At 48.8% G+C, this 14,607-nt stretch overlaps 3 protein-coding genes across 5 annotated transcripts in view; all 3 read left to right on the top strand.

Moving 5' to 3' along the window:
* The window catches only part of LOC127058928 (maestro heat-like repeat-containing protein family member 2B), an 852,871-nt gene that overhangs the window by 23,933 nt on the left and 814,331 nt on the right, over positions 1-14,607 (top strand). For 2 of the 3 annotated variants that reach the window (XM_050969422.1, XM_050969426.1), the window contains exon 7: positions 138-247. The exons of the other annotated variant lie outside the window; for it this stretch is intronic. The gene's annotated coding sequence lies outside the window, so the exon portion shown is untranslated. Of the gene's footprint in view, positions 1-137; positions 248-14,607 lie in introns of those variants that run through there. 3 annotated transcript variants of the gene reach the window in all.
* The window catches only part of LOC127058925 (uncharacterized), a 613,715-nt gene that overhangs the window by 4,606 nt on the left and 594,502 nt on the right, over positions 1-14,607 (top strand). The gene's annotated exons all lie outside the window — the stretch shown is intronic.
* The window catches only part of LOC127030049 (adhesion G protein-coupled receptor E3-like), a 32,328-nt gene continuing 31,375 nt past the window's right edge, over positions 13,655-14,607 (top strand). The window contains 3 exon segments of the mRNA XM_050915958.1: positions 13,655-13,708; positions 14,392-14,458; positions 14,461-14,565. Coding sequence (XP_050771915.1) covers positions 13,655-13,708; positions 14,392-14,458; positions 14,461-14,565 — 226 coding nt within the window.

Here is a 14,607-nt window from a genome sequence, read left to right as displayed (position 1 = left end):
TTGTTTTCTCTATCGTATCCAGCAGCTTATCACCGGTCCATGTTCTCATGTTGTTATTCCCTAGTATTCTCCACTCTGTTTATGTGTATTAAGGGGCACTGGACAAATCCTGATGACTCTTCACATTTCTTTTTCAGGTGCTGGCTGTGTATCACACAAACAAGGTCATATGTAAATAACCCAGCTCCAGATTTTGTATATACTGTGTACACATTTCCTATTAAACTGTTTGAAGTATCTGTTTCAATTCAGAGGCCTGATTTCGTTTTTCAGAGAAATTGGGGCTTCTTCAATGTCCACTGTAACCATGATGTGGGGGCTTCCTCCCTTGCCCTTTCTCCGTGGAGCTGGAAGACTTCAGCTCAACGCCTCTCTAGGATCTCTAATCACTCTTCCGGGATCCCCACAAAGTTAGAGCTAATCCCTGTAGCTAGTGATCGGGGGTTTGGTTCTTAGTCATATTCTCTTCTTTGTTTTTCTGGGAATTCAGTGTTGCTGATGAATTCTGGGTTCTAAGTGGAATGGACTGTGTTCTGGTGAGTTATCCTCCCTCCTCTCTAGCCTATTTCTGGGTCAGAAGGCTGTCTGTGAACTGTCTGTTTACTTACAGACTTAGGATAGGTGCCTGTAATAGTGTGTGAGGGAAGGCATCTCTGCTTTTCTAAGCCAAGTCCCTGTTTGTGTCCTCCTGCAAGACTTTATCTGAGAGGAACCATTGGATTCCCTAGCTTCCCCCACTGCACTACAAGGAACGACTGTCATTGAGTATCTCTGATAGGGAATGTCCTGCTGTGCTCACTGGTCTTGTGACATCTTCATGTCGGGGACCAGCTCATTTTGTTAATAATTCACATTGGACTAGAGCTGGGTGAAGGCTGATGGGGCAGTTCACTGCGGAGCTCACCAGTTAAACTCCACAGTTCAGAGAATCCTAGAAATGTAGGCCTGAGAAGGTCCTAGAAATATCATCCCATCCAGCACTATACTTAGACCGCCCCTGACAGCTCTTTGTCCAATAGGTTCTTTAAAACCTCCGGTGACGGGGATTCCACAACCTCCCTTTGAAGCCTATTCCAGAACTTAACTACCTTTATAGTTAGAAAGTTTTTCCTAATATCTAACCTAAATCTCCCTTGCTGCAGATTTAGCTGATTCCTACTTCTCCTGCGTCCAGTGCAGGAGAACAGTTGATCAGGAGGAAAATTTTCTCATGGAGCTGATATCTAGTCAAGCATAACACCACCGGTCTGTTAGCCAGCCTACCAATCTCCATAGGGCTCTGCCAGCCCTTGCTCTGCCTTGCACGGTAACACTAGTTGCACCGCAGCCCCCAGGCTCCTCTGAAAGAGTCCCCCAGTAGCATCAGGTTACTGTTACAGGACACTCACAGAAATTACCGAGGAACAGAATCTAAGCAGCTTGATTGGTACAGCTCAGGATCAGATCTTTATAAGCTCACAGCATTGAGACATAAGTATAGTGGAATAATCCTAAATTTTTTATCAAAGATTAAGATTTAAGAGGTACCGGTCAAGATCATGGAAACAGAACTGGTTACATATAAAATGAAAATCATAACATGCTTCTTAGTGTCTAAAATCAATTATTACAGCAGTTTTTCACCTAAAGCAATCTCCCAGCAGCATTAACCAACATGCCTGGGATCCAGCTTTCCTGAGGAAGGAAAAGGGCTTTTTGTATGCTGTTCCCAGTTGTGCCTGTCACTTTGGAGGTTGGCTCATTTATCAGGGTTACTCTTCTAGGGGAGGGGTTCTGTAATTCTATTAATGTGCTGTGAAAGTCGCTTGTGTGTTCATATGGAGCTCTACTAGTTCCTTCTGCAAGTCCCCTCCCAATGGAGCTACCCTGCAGGACCTAGGTTCCCCAGGGCTGGGTTCCTCCAGCCCTAGAACTAGATGAACATGTGCACACACACACTAGCAGAGCAAGTCTGAGAGGATCAGGTCAATCAGCACTCTCCAGCTGATCCCCTCATGCGTTCCTCTACTCAATCAGCTGGGTTGACCAGCACTTTCAGCTCCCTCCCCCAACCCCGATGTTCCCCAAGTTTAACACATCTCTATCCCATTTTCACATTACAATTGTACTGGTAGTAACCCACTTGATGAGCAAACCCCACAGTATTTTGGGGGCACTACAGGGATCTTTAGCTTACGTACAAGAAGCGTCGCTGCAGAGTAAAGGGGGGAAGCTAAAACACAAAAGGTTAAAATTCAGAGAAGAGAGAGAAGCAACCAGCTGAAGCATAGAAGTTATGTATTGAATCATAGTGATAACTACACCAGGAGGGCTAAACAAACATAACAGTTACATTTTAAAGGTTAATACCTGAGGTAGAAAAGAAAACGGAGAGAGAGGGATGGATCTCACCCACTCCATAAGGCTTGAACTGGTCGGAGTTCCCAGGTGATGGTGGTAGCTCAGAGTCCTGAGTGCTGGAGACAGGCAGAGCCCCAGCACGATCAGTCAGGAGATGGAATCCCAGTGGAACTGATGCAGAGCTTGGATCTATACATCAGAACCCTCACTTGGGCAGAGGTGGGGGGAGGGGTTGTAGAGAACATACAATGGTTCGAGGGAGAACACTAGCTTTGTTTATGGGTAAACTGATGGCTCAAGGGTTTTCTTCTTTGCCTTTGTTCCTGTCTTTCCTGAACAGCACGTACCCTTCAATCCCTGGACTCCAGCCATGTCTGTTCCACCAGGTTTCTGTTATCCCTGCAGTGTCTGGTTCCACTTCCTGCAGCAGTAGCTCTAGTTCCTCCATTTTGTTACAGAGCCTCCTTGCCTTGGTGTACAGGCATCTTCATTGGTGTTGGCTTCACCCACATTCCTTGCCCAATTGGATACAGTCATTCTGCTTCCGGAATCACCTTCCTGCATGGAGGGAAGGGAGAATCCCTCCGCTCCCCAAGCCAGACATGGGCACGCCGGTGGCTGTGGCTCTGAGACAACTGGAAACACCCCAGTGGATGGACAGGCTGGGCTGGAGGGAGGTGAGGGCTTTGAGGATGAGCCCTCCCCAGCTAGGGTTGAGAATCAGAGGGACCCCGTCCATGGGGAGCAGGGGGTCTGGTGCGACATCCCAGACCTGTTCTCAGCTCCCTGCCCTCTCGGGCAAGACCTCTGCCTATGTAGCCTCAGACTCTGCTCAGCCCCCTCAGGTGCTCCCTCCATGCCCCTCGTGGCAGGACCCACCTTGGCACAGGGTTGTGTTCCTGTTGGAGGGGACGTAGCCAGCCCGGCACTTACACCAGTAGCTCCCATTCGTGTTGATACACATGACCTTGGGACTGCAGATATCTGAGGTCTTGCAGCACTCATCAATGTCTAAGAAGGGACAGCAGGGTGGGAGGGGGTCACACATAGCAGGGCAGGGGGTGCACTGGGGGCGAATGACCATGGAGACACCCCCAACCCATTGCAGGGGGCGTGGTCTGTCGGTCAGTCTGTCTGCTCCATCTACCCTTCCACTCATTTTATTCTCCTTTCTTCCCTGCTATTTGAAGGGCCCCAATCCCTGCAGCACAACGTCTCCCACCCCATCCCAGACTGGGGACCAAATCTTATCCAGACCAGGACTCTGCGATCCCCTCCCTGCATCAGCCCTGACAGAATGGGGTTAAGAGGGGGCCATATCAGCCAGTTAAGCTGCAAAGGGGAAGTGACTTGGGCTGTGTGCAGGGCGCTAGCTAAAAGGAAGCTCGCCTGGGAGGGGACAGGTGGGGCTTCTCTACAGCCCGAGGGCTGGGCCTGATGGTGGGGCCCTGAGGCAAGGGGGCTAGGAGCTCCAGAGGAAGGGTTTCTCTAGCAGGCATAAGACAGAGGGGTCTGACTTTGAAAGGCTCCCCCAGAATGGGGATCACAGCATGACCTGGCTGGATGGTTTAGACACGGGGCAGCCGCGAATCCGGGAGCTGCAATGGTGGAGAGAAGAAAGGAGGTGCTGAAGTGGAGCTAGTCACAAGAAGGGAAGCCACACTCAGCGTTAAAGACCCCAGCCTGATGGATCCCCTCCCCATTTGGGATACACCCAGCCCCACCTCTCCCATGGAGCATAGGAGAAGGGTGGGTGGACTGCGCCCAGGGGAGTGTGGGGGAATGGGATGGTGTTCCTTTAAATTAGTTTGTTTGCTCTCTGATGGCACTCGGGGGTCTATGGCCGAAGCCCTCAGACCCCCGACATGCGGCCAGTGCACCCACCTGTAGTGACCTGCGCAACGGGAGTCCCAGGACCCAGGTGACCAGTGTCCTGAGTATTAAACAGTCAAAGGTCAGATTCACAGCTACACCGAGGCCCTGCTGGGCCACTGTGGCAGCATAATGGTCTCTGACAATCCCCCCATCCTGTGCAGGGGCCTCCCCAGCCAGCCTGGAGCTGGTGTAAGGGCCCTACACCCACCATGCCGGCCGCCTGTTGAAGGGGGTGGTTCGGGGCATGGCTGTAGTACCCTGCGCTGTGGCTATTCTCAGCACCCTGGGGCCAGTCAGGGCAGATTGGGGGCCAGGCTAGAGCATCAGGGACTGTGCCTATTCTCTGCTCCCCAGGACCCATGGCGGAGGATCAGGGGCATGGCTGGGGCACACTGTGCTGTGCCTATTCTCTGCTCCCCAGAGCCCATAGGGGGCAGAGCGCACTCTGCTATGGCTATGGACCATATATGAGGCTCCTTCCCAGGCTCAGGGGGGCCCTAGCAGCGAGGCTTCCCACCCGTCTCCCTAGTGCTTTTCTGCAAACCTAGGGGTTTAGTCCCAATCCAAACACCGAGCCAGGGGAGATCCTGGCCCCCATGTGCTGGGGCAGCAGTTGAGGGTCACGGCTGATCACAGCCCTGGTGAGTGGATCAGGTGCCTTTGCCGCAGACGGCAGCAGCCTTGGCTGCAGCACCAGGCCTGGAATGAGCCCAGGGGTGTGGGGGACTGAGCAGGGAGTAGTGGCAGCAAGGGGAGAGTTCACCCTGGCAGCTGTTCTCACTCGCGTACGGGAATTTGGCTTTCCCAGGCCTGGACTCATATCCATCAATGCAGCTGCAGGAGTAATTCCCAGTCACATTGGTACAGTTGATGTTGGGTCCTCAGTTTACTCCACTGAGCCCCAGACACTCATTAATATCTGCTTCCCAGTCTTTATTCAGGCCATGTACATTGGCCAAACCGGACAGTCTCTCGCAAAAGACTAAATGGACACAAATCTGACTTCAGGAATTATAACATTCAAAAACCAATAGGAGAACACTTCAATCTCCCTGGTCACTCACTAACAGTCCTAAAAGTGGCAGTTCTTCAACAAAAAATCTTCAAAAACAGACTCCAACGTGAAACTGCAAAACTAGAATTAATTTGCAAACTGGACGCTATCAAATTAGGCTTGAATAAAGACTGGGAGTGGCTGGGTAATTACAAAACCTCATTTCCCCCATACTAATTTGACCCTACTGTTACTCACACCTTCTTGTCAATTGTTTGAAATGGCCACTCTCATTACCACTACAAAAGTGATTTTTCCTCCCTTGGTATCCTATTGTTAATTGAATTGACTGACCTCCCACTTGGTAAGGCAACTCCCATCTTTTCATATGTTGTGTATTTATACCTGCTACTGTATTTTCAACTCCATGGATCTGATGTAGTGAATTCTAGCCTACAAAAGCTTATGCTTTTCAAGAAAGATGTGGAGAAATTGGAGAGGATCCAGAGAAGAGCAACAAGAATGATTAAAGGTCTTGAGAACATGACCTATGAAGGAAGGCTGAAAGAATTGGGGACATGAAAGCAGTTTTCAGGTATCTAAAAGGATGTCATCAGGAGGAGGGAGAAAACTTGTCCACCTTAGCCTCTAATGATAGAACAAGAAGCAATGGGCTTAAACTGCAGCAAGGGAGATTTAGGTTGGACAATAGGAAAAAGTTCCTAACTGTCAGGTAGTTAAACACTGGAATAAATTGCCAAGGGAGGTTGTGGAATCTCCATCTCTGGAGATATTTAAGAGTAGGTTAGATAAATGTCTATCAGGGATGGTCTAGACAGTATTTGGTCCGCCATGAGGGCAGGGGACTGGACTCGATGACCTCTCGAGGTCCCTTCCAGTCCTAGAGTCTATGAATCTATGCCCAAATCAATTTGTTAGTCTCTAAGCTGCCACAAGGACTCCTCGTTATTTTTTGCTGATACAGACTAACACAGATACCACTCTGAAACTTTTCCAGTTCTGAAGATTCTGGGTTTCCTTTCTGTTTGTAAACCCTATGGTCAATAGCTTGACCACATCTTGGTTCGTTATGCAATATGCCCAAGAGACCAAATAACCAATATCGGTCTGGTTTATTGCTAAAAGTCAGTAACAGCATATTACAGGAACAAAGGTTCAATACAACTCCAATTTTCAGGAACCTGTCTCCTGCAGCAGTGCTGAATTCACCTTACAAAGAAGGCTTGTGTCCACATACATACCCCTAAAGCTGTCCTTTCTATACCCAACCTGTATACAAGGAAAGAGGTACTCTATGCACCCTGTGAGGCTATCCTTAACCAATAACCTTTCTACCTTGTTTTTCCTGGTACCACACAGTACCCCTTAGCTCTTTGTCCTGGACTCAGGAATTCCAGGTACCAAGAGTGTGATGCAGCTCCTAGACTTGTCCTGTATATATTGTCCTTATCTTTGGGACATTCCAATGAAAATAACTCCCTGCCTGTTACTACAGTAGAACACCCATGTGTGCTGATCCTGACAGTTTTCCTGGCTAATGCAAGGTGTTATGGGGTACTTAGCATAGATGAATAAGATTATAGGAAGATACAGGCCACTATTCCAGGCTATCTAACGGCTAGAGGTGTATATACAATGGGATATTATTTGTGTTGTTAGATGGTTTATTCCTTCACTCTCACCCTTCCATGGTCCTTCTCGCGTGACCAGAGAGCAACAATACCCGAAGTCCGAAGGTGCGAACAATTCAATGTTTATCAGGGTAAACTTCCAGCAAGCTTAAATTCAAGTTCGTGTTTCCTTATTTTCGAATCCCAACTTACTTCCTATTTGCCCCTAAATTTATATAGAAATATTCACAGCTATACCTTAACCAATCATTGCCTCTACTAAAATTTACCTAGCCAATCCTAACAAATTGTAACATGATTAGCTAACCAGTTATATCCCACCACCTTCATTAGTTTACACCCAGCAAAATTAATTATACAGCAGACAGAAACAATCACAGAACCAGACAGAGACCATGCAAATAAACATACAAAACAATACAGAAGTGAGGATTTCACAACTACATTTATACAGACATAAGGGTTTCTCAGCTGTGTCTATTAATAAGTAAGTTCTTACCAGACAGAAAACTATCAAACTAAATTTCCTTTCATATCTTCTAGGCTCTTCCCTTTCTCTGGAGGTGATAGATCGGATCACCTTCCTAACAGCTTCTGATTGCCTTATTTCCATATGACTAAACAGGGACTCAGACTGTCCCAGTGAGAGAAGGCCCTTACACAGATAGACAATTATTTTGATTCTTTCTTTTATACCTCTGTAAGTAGCTAAGGGATAAAAACACACCTAAATTCTTAAAGTATAGGCCTTTGCAGACAGGCTTGAATATCTATATCCTAACATGTGTTAAGCACATACTATCCATATTAATATATGTAATTTGAATCATACCTATTGATCATGTAATACATTAACCCAGCATATATGGGTGAACACTTCGAAATAGATTTTAACCAGATTGATCCATAGTTATTCCCTGTGATTCAGTAGCTGTGAAAGGAGTGAAAAGCCATCTGGGACCCCACCACGCTCTGGTCTCAAAGTGAGCCCATCTCAGCCAGCCCCAAGAATCTGGCCCAGTAAATCTAAGAGTGTTTCAGAGAATCTGCATTGAGTCTCAGCTGGTGCAACGTGAGCATTGGAGTTAGCAGAGGAAATTGCACGTTACACCAATGTAGTGTACGCCTAGGGGTAAACTCTAGCTCGAGGAGACAGACCCAGGCTTGCTCTGCAAAAACTTGAAGTGTGGCCACACATGGGCAAGCAACAGGACAGTCTCCCTGCCCCGACTACAATCCTGTCCAATCCACAGGTACACACTCAGGGTGGCCAGCCTCTCCCACCACCACGGTAACACGTCTATTTCTAGCTGGATGAGAGCTAGTGTGACTATGTCTTCTCGAGCTGGAACACTCACCTTCCAGCCCCGGTGCAGACAGACCCGTAGGCCCCTCTGCACTCTCCTGGCCCCACCCGAATTCAGCCCATGGACTTTGTTCCACTCACCCAATGGATACGCGTCACCTCGGGTTCCCACGGTGGCTCAGATGCTATCAGGGCAGGAGGTCAAATTCTGAGGATTTTAAGCATTGCAGCCTCCTAATCTTCGATAACTTAGACAGGAAGCCAAGTTGACTCATGTCCTGTTACATTATATCGTATCAACCGACAGCACTGCACGCAAGAAAGCACTGTTTTCTCAGCATGCCCTGCTCTTCTTCCTTCTGCCCTACCACTTCTCCCTGCCCGAAAAATATTTACCTTGCTAAGTACCTGATACCCTAAGGGGGAAAATGACCACAGTGCAGAGGGCCTAGCACTTCACAGAATCACAGAATCACAGAAATGTGGAGTTGAAGGGACCTCAGGAGATCAAACAATCACCCTCATGCGCTGAGGCAGGACCAAGTGCATCTAGACCATCTCTGGCAGATGTTTGTCCAATCTGTTCTTAACCCCCCACAATAACAGGGATTCCACAGCCTCCCTAGATCACTTGTTCCTGTGCTGAACCATCCTTAGAGTTAGAAAGTTTTTCCTAATATCTAACCGAAATCTCCCTTGCTGCTAACTAAGCCAATTCCTTCTTGTCCTACCCTTGATGGACATGGGCACCAATTGATCACAGTCCTCTTTATAACAACCTTTTGTATATTTGCAGATTGTTATCATGTCTCCCATCAGCCATCTTGTCTCTGGACAAAATATGCCCAGTTCTTTCAACCTTTCCCCAGATATCTGCAGCTCCAAGGCCACTCGTATCAACACCATCGGGAGCTACCGGTGTAAGTGCTGGGCCGGCTACGTCCTCTCCACCAGGAACTCAACCATGTGCGAAGGTGGGTCCTGCCACGAGATGCATGGAGGGGGCAGCTAGCAGAGCTGGGAAGAGCCTGGGTTACACAGGCAGAGGTCTTGGCCCAGGGGGCAGCTAGCTGGGAACTGGTCTGGGACAGTGCGCCAGCCCCCTACCCCCCATGGACGGGGTCCCTCTGGGTCTCAGCCTTAGCTGGGGAGGGTTCAGCTTCCAGGCTCCCACCTCCCTCCAGCCCAGCCTGTCCGTCCACTGCGGTGTTTCTGTTTGTCTCAGAGCCACAGCCACCAATGTGCCTGGGTCTGGCTTCTGGAGCGGAGCAGGGGCTGTGCCAGGGCCAGGCCAGGATTACACCAGAAGCAGGACAGGGGGGGTCAGCAGGGCTGCCAGGAGCCAGGCGTCTCTTCCCTAGGGTTGCCAACTGTCTAATCACACAAACCCAAACACCCTTCCCCGAGGCCCCTGCACTGCCTACTCCATCCCTCTCCCTCTGCCGCTCGCTGTCTCCCACCCTCACTCACTTTCCCCAGACTGGGGCAGGGGGTTGGGGTGTGAAAGGGGGTGCAGGCTCCAAGTCAAGCCTGGGGAATGGGGTTGGCATGCAGGTGGGGATGTGGGGTTCAGGCTCGGGGATGGGGCTCAGAGCTCAGGCAAGGGGTTGGGGTGCAGGAGGGGGAGCGGGATACAGGCCCTGGAAGGGGGTTTGGGTGCCAGAGGGGGCTCAGGTGGCGCTTACCTTGGGCAGCTCCTGGTCGGCAGCACAGCAGGGCTAAGGCAAATGTAAAGGTGGGTTCTCCCCAATGGGCAGAGGTGTCTGTACCCAGCAGGTCTCTCTGCAGAGCAGATGGAAACACTTCAGGAAGCCTCAGAGATGGGAGCAGGAGGGACAGGCAAAGCCGAGTGTAAATGGATGGGAGAGAGAGACAGAGTGAGCTGGGGAGGAAGGAAGGGATTTTGGAGCAGCCACACGTTAAACTGTTGGCAGCACAGGACTGGCATGTGCACAGAGATCAGCCAATACAGAAATTCCCAGACAAAAACCTTTGCTGATGGTATTATGGTGACCCCTGTAAACCTCATTCAAGATCAGGGAAATTCTGTGTTGGTTTCTTTCATCGCTAGGACTCGATCCTCCTTATCCCTCTAGCAGAGCGGAAGAATTACTTCTTGTGTCTTGCTTACAACACTCCCGCTAGTACAGGGGTTCTGAAACTGGGGTTCAGGACCCCTCAGGAGGGAATGAGGGTATTACATGGGGGTGTCATGAGCTGTCAGTCTGCATCCCAAACCCCCCTTTGCCTCCAGCATTTATAATTGTGTTAAATGTAAAAGAAAGTGTTTTTAATTTATAAGGGGGGTTGCAGTCAGAGGCTTCCTATGTGAAAGGGGTCACCAGTAGGAAAGTTTGAGAACTGCTGTGCAAATACATCCCAGAATGAGGTTTGGTTTTTTTGCAACAGCATTACACTGTTGACTCTTATTTAGCTTGTGATCCTTGGCTTCATGGTCTGGGATACCGCCTTGGGAGGGTTGGGAGGGTACTTCAGTCAGGCGGAGAAAAAGATCCTGGCTGTTGGGGAGAACGGAGAGCTGTGTGCTCTCCTCAAGCTCGTCGGCCTCCTCCTCCTCATCATCTTCTCTGTCCGCAGAATCCTCAGGCATGGCAGAGATTACCCCCTCCTCGAAATCCACAGTCAGGGATGGGATAAAGGCGGCGGCCCCACCTAGAATTGCATGCAGCTCAGCATAGAAGTGGCATGTCTGTGGCTCTGCCCCGGACCTTCCATTTGCTTCATTGGTTTTCTGGTAGGTTTGTCTGAGCTCCTTAACTTTCACATGGCACTATAGTGAGTCCCTAATGTGGCCTCTCTCTATCATGCCCCTTGAGATTTTTTCAAATGTTTTGGCATTTCGTCTTTTGGAACGTAGTTCTGCTAGCACGGAATCCTCTGCCCATACAGTGATCAGATCCAGTACCTCCCGTGCCATCCATGCTGGAGCTCTTTTTCGATTCTCAGACTGCATGGTTACTTGTTCTGATGAGCTCTCCATGGTCACCTGTGCTGATCACCTCTCCATACTGGGCAAACAGGAAATGAGATTCAAAAATTCGCAGGGCTTTTCCTGTCTACCTGGTCAGTGCATCTGAGTTCAGACTGCTGTCCAGAGTGGTCACAATGGTGCACTGTGGGATAGCTCCCTGAGGCCAATATCATTGAATTGCAGCCACACCAACCCTAATCCGAAATGGCAATACCGATTTCAACATGTCATAAACAGATAGCTAAGGGTTAATGTCTCTTTCACCTGAAGCACCTGACCAGAGGAAAAATCAGGAAACCGGATTTTTTTCAACTTTAGGTGGAGGGAATTTTGTGTCTGAGGTCTTTGTTTTCTGTCTGCCTGCTTTCTCTGAGCTTTGGAGAGGTAGTTTCTGCTTTCTAATCTTCTGTTTCTAAGTGTAAGGACAAAGAGATCAGATAGTAAGTTATATGGTTTCTTTTCTTTGGTATTTGCATAAATATAAGTGCTGGAGTGCTTTGATTTGTATTCTTTTTGAATAAGGCTGTTTATTCATATTTCTTTTAAGCAATTAACCCTGTATTTTGTCACCTTAATACAGAGAGACCATTTGTATGTATTTTTCTTTCTTTTTTATATAAAGCTTTCTTTTTAAAACCTGTTAAAGTTTTCTTTACTGGGAAATTTCAGGGAAATTGAGTCTGTACTCACCAGGGAATTGGTGGGAGGAAGAAATCAGGGGGAGATCTGTGTGTGTTGGATTTGCTAGCCTGATTTTGCTTTCCCTCTGGGTGAAGAGGAAAGTGCTTTTGTTTCCAGGACTGGGAACGGAGAGGGGGAGTCACTCTGTTTGGATTCACAGAGCTTGTGTCTGTGTATCTCTCCAGGAGCACCTGGAGGGGGGAAGGGAAAAAGGATTATTTTCCTTTGTTGTGAGACTCAAGGGATTTGGGTCTTGGGGTCCCCAGGGAAGGTTTTTCAGGGGGACCAGAGTGCCCCAAAACACTCTAATTTTTTGGGTGGTGGCAGCAAGTACCAGGTCCAAGCTGGTAACTAAGCTTGGAGGTTTTTCATGCTAACCCCCATATTTTGGACGCTAAGGTCCAAATCTGGGACTAAAGTTATGACACAACACTACTCCCCTTCTCGGGGAGGAGTACAGATATCTATATTAAGAGCCCTTTATATCGAAATAAAGAGCTTCATTGTGTGGATGGGTTTAGCGTTAATTCCGTTTAATGCTGCTAAATTTGAAATAAACGCATAGTGTAGACCAGGCCTTATTTAGCTTGTGATCCACTATGACCCCCAGAGCCCTTTCCGCAGTGCCTTTTCCTAGGCAGTCATTTCTCATTTGGTATGTGGGCAACTGATTGTTCTTTCCTAAATGGAGAACTTTGCATTTGTCCTTCTTGAACTTCATCCTATTTACTTCAGACCATTTCTCCAGTGTGTCCAGATCATTTTGAATTTTAGTCCGATCCTCCACAGCACTTACAAGCCCTCCCAGCTTGGGATCGTCCACGAACTTTATAAGTGTTCTCTGTGTGCCATGATCTAAATCACTGATGAAAATATTGAACAGAACCGGACCCATCTCTGATCCCTGAGGGACCCCACTTGTTATGCCCTTCCAGCTTGACTGTGCACCACTGATAACTGCTCGCTGGGAACGGTTTTCCAACTAGTTATGCACCTACCTTAGAGTGGCTGCATATAGATTGTATTTCTCTAGTTTGTTTATGTCACGTGAGACAGTGTCAAAAACCTCACTAACGTCAAGATATACCACATCTACCGCTTCCCCCAGCCACAAGGCTTGTTACCCTGCCAAAGGAAGCTGTCAGGTTGATTTCACAGGATTTATTCTTGACAAATCCATGCTGACTGTTATTTATCACCTTATCTTCTAGGTATTTGCAAATCGATATCAAACCTTCTAAAACTTCTGTAGTTTTGCTAGCGGCTGGTCCCCAGACTTACACACCCCTTGTCTTCCTGCAGGAGAGCACTGAATCTATAGACCATATACTCTGATTTCTTCTGCTGATTTTCATGCCGTTTCTTTCCAATATGCACTTCCGTGTCTCTCTGCATCTTCCTTCACTTCCTCTTTCCTCTCTCAACACGAGCACTACAACATCTGTAAAAGACGTGCCAGGGGACTCCTCTCTGGCTGCTTTCTGTCAATGCACCCAGCACCAATATGAACAAAAAAGGGCTTAGTCCCAAGCCTTGATGTATTCCAGCTGTTACTAGAAACTGTTTCCTTTCTCCACACGAACCTTTCGCTGTGGCAACAGAACCATTGTACATGTCCTGGACACATCCGATATAAAAGCTTTATTCACTCAATGTGGGGTGTCAGGATCAGGTCCCTGCATAAGGCAAACACCAATGTCAATCACCCTTCTGCAGCTGCAGAACTCACCTCTGCCCTGGGTCTCTCTGCAGGAAAAGCGGAGCAGAGGAGCAGCAGTTTTTGCTCTTTCTTTATTTCAACATTAGACAGTTTCATGTCCATGTCTGGAGATGGGAGTGCGGCGTTATCACTGGAGATGAGAGGCTCCGCCCCTTAAATGTGCCCTGCAGGCTAGTGCCCCTGAGTGTGCCTCAGAGCCCTGCGTGCTGCTGTGCCAGGTTAGGAGTCTCACTGGAGGGGAGGGAGACATATAGATACTCCTCAGACAAGATCTGTGCCCTCCACTGCTGTGGGGGGGGGTGCACCCACTAGTGGTGTTTGTGTGAGTTCACATTTGTGTTATCCACCCGCATGCGCCGTCTAGTGTTCAGAACCGTTGTTGTTCATCAGAGGTGCTATACTGCTAACAGTTAATGGGGATTCTCCTTCAACTCATGTGTCAGTGACCTGAGAGTTTCAGGCACCAGGATATGTGCCCTATCCCTGCCCTGCCAGACATTTCTGAGCAGCTGCCTGATGCAGCATAGCGACAGCGTAGGAAACCATGGGCTTGTGACAATGTTGTTCCATGACATCTGTAATGGAGGGATGAGGGAGCAGGAGTGAAGAAGGAAGGACAAAGGGTTCTAGCCCCAGTTAGCTTCAGGTCCCAGTGGGGTCCTGAGTCAGCCTCAGTGGACCTCCCTTGTATAGGGCTCCCCCCTCTGAGAGCATTGCTGCCTCCTGAACTGGCATTGGCTGTGATGCCCGACACCCCCTGGGAACACGTGGGACGTGGCACCTGAACCCCCGGACTCCTCACTCCCAGGGCTTTTCCTTTCCTGTCCCCAGAACATGACTCTCCGTTTCAATGCCCTCCTGAACAGCACCTCCCTCTGGGACAGCAGAGACACGGACAGGGGTCGGCCGTGACCGTCCTGCTGCAGAGCGTGGAACTGGCTGCACTGGCCACTGCTCTCCGGTCTCTGGAGAGGACAACACAGAACGTGACGACAGAGTCTCTGGGTGAGGGGGGACGTGTGGCTTTCAGCGCCACCTGCTGGCTGC

The sequence above is a fragment of the Gopherus flavomarginatus genome, chromosome 10, assembly GCF_025201925.1.
Source record: "Gopherus flavomarginatus isolate rGopFla2 chromosome 10, rGopFla2.mat.asm, whole genome shotgun sequence".
NCBI lineage: Eukaryota > Metazoa > Chordata > Testudines > Testudinidae > Gopherus > Gopherus flavomarginatus.
The sequence above is the reverse complement of the archived record's forward strand: the minus strand, read 5'-3'. Positions and strand labels throughout refer to the sequence as shown.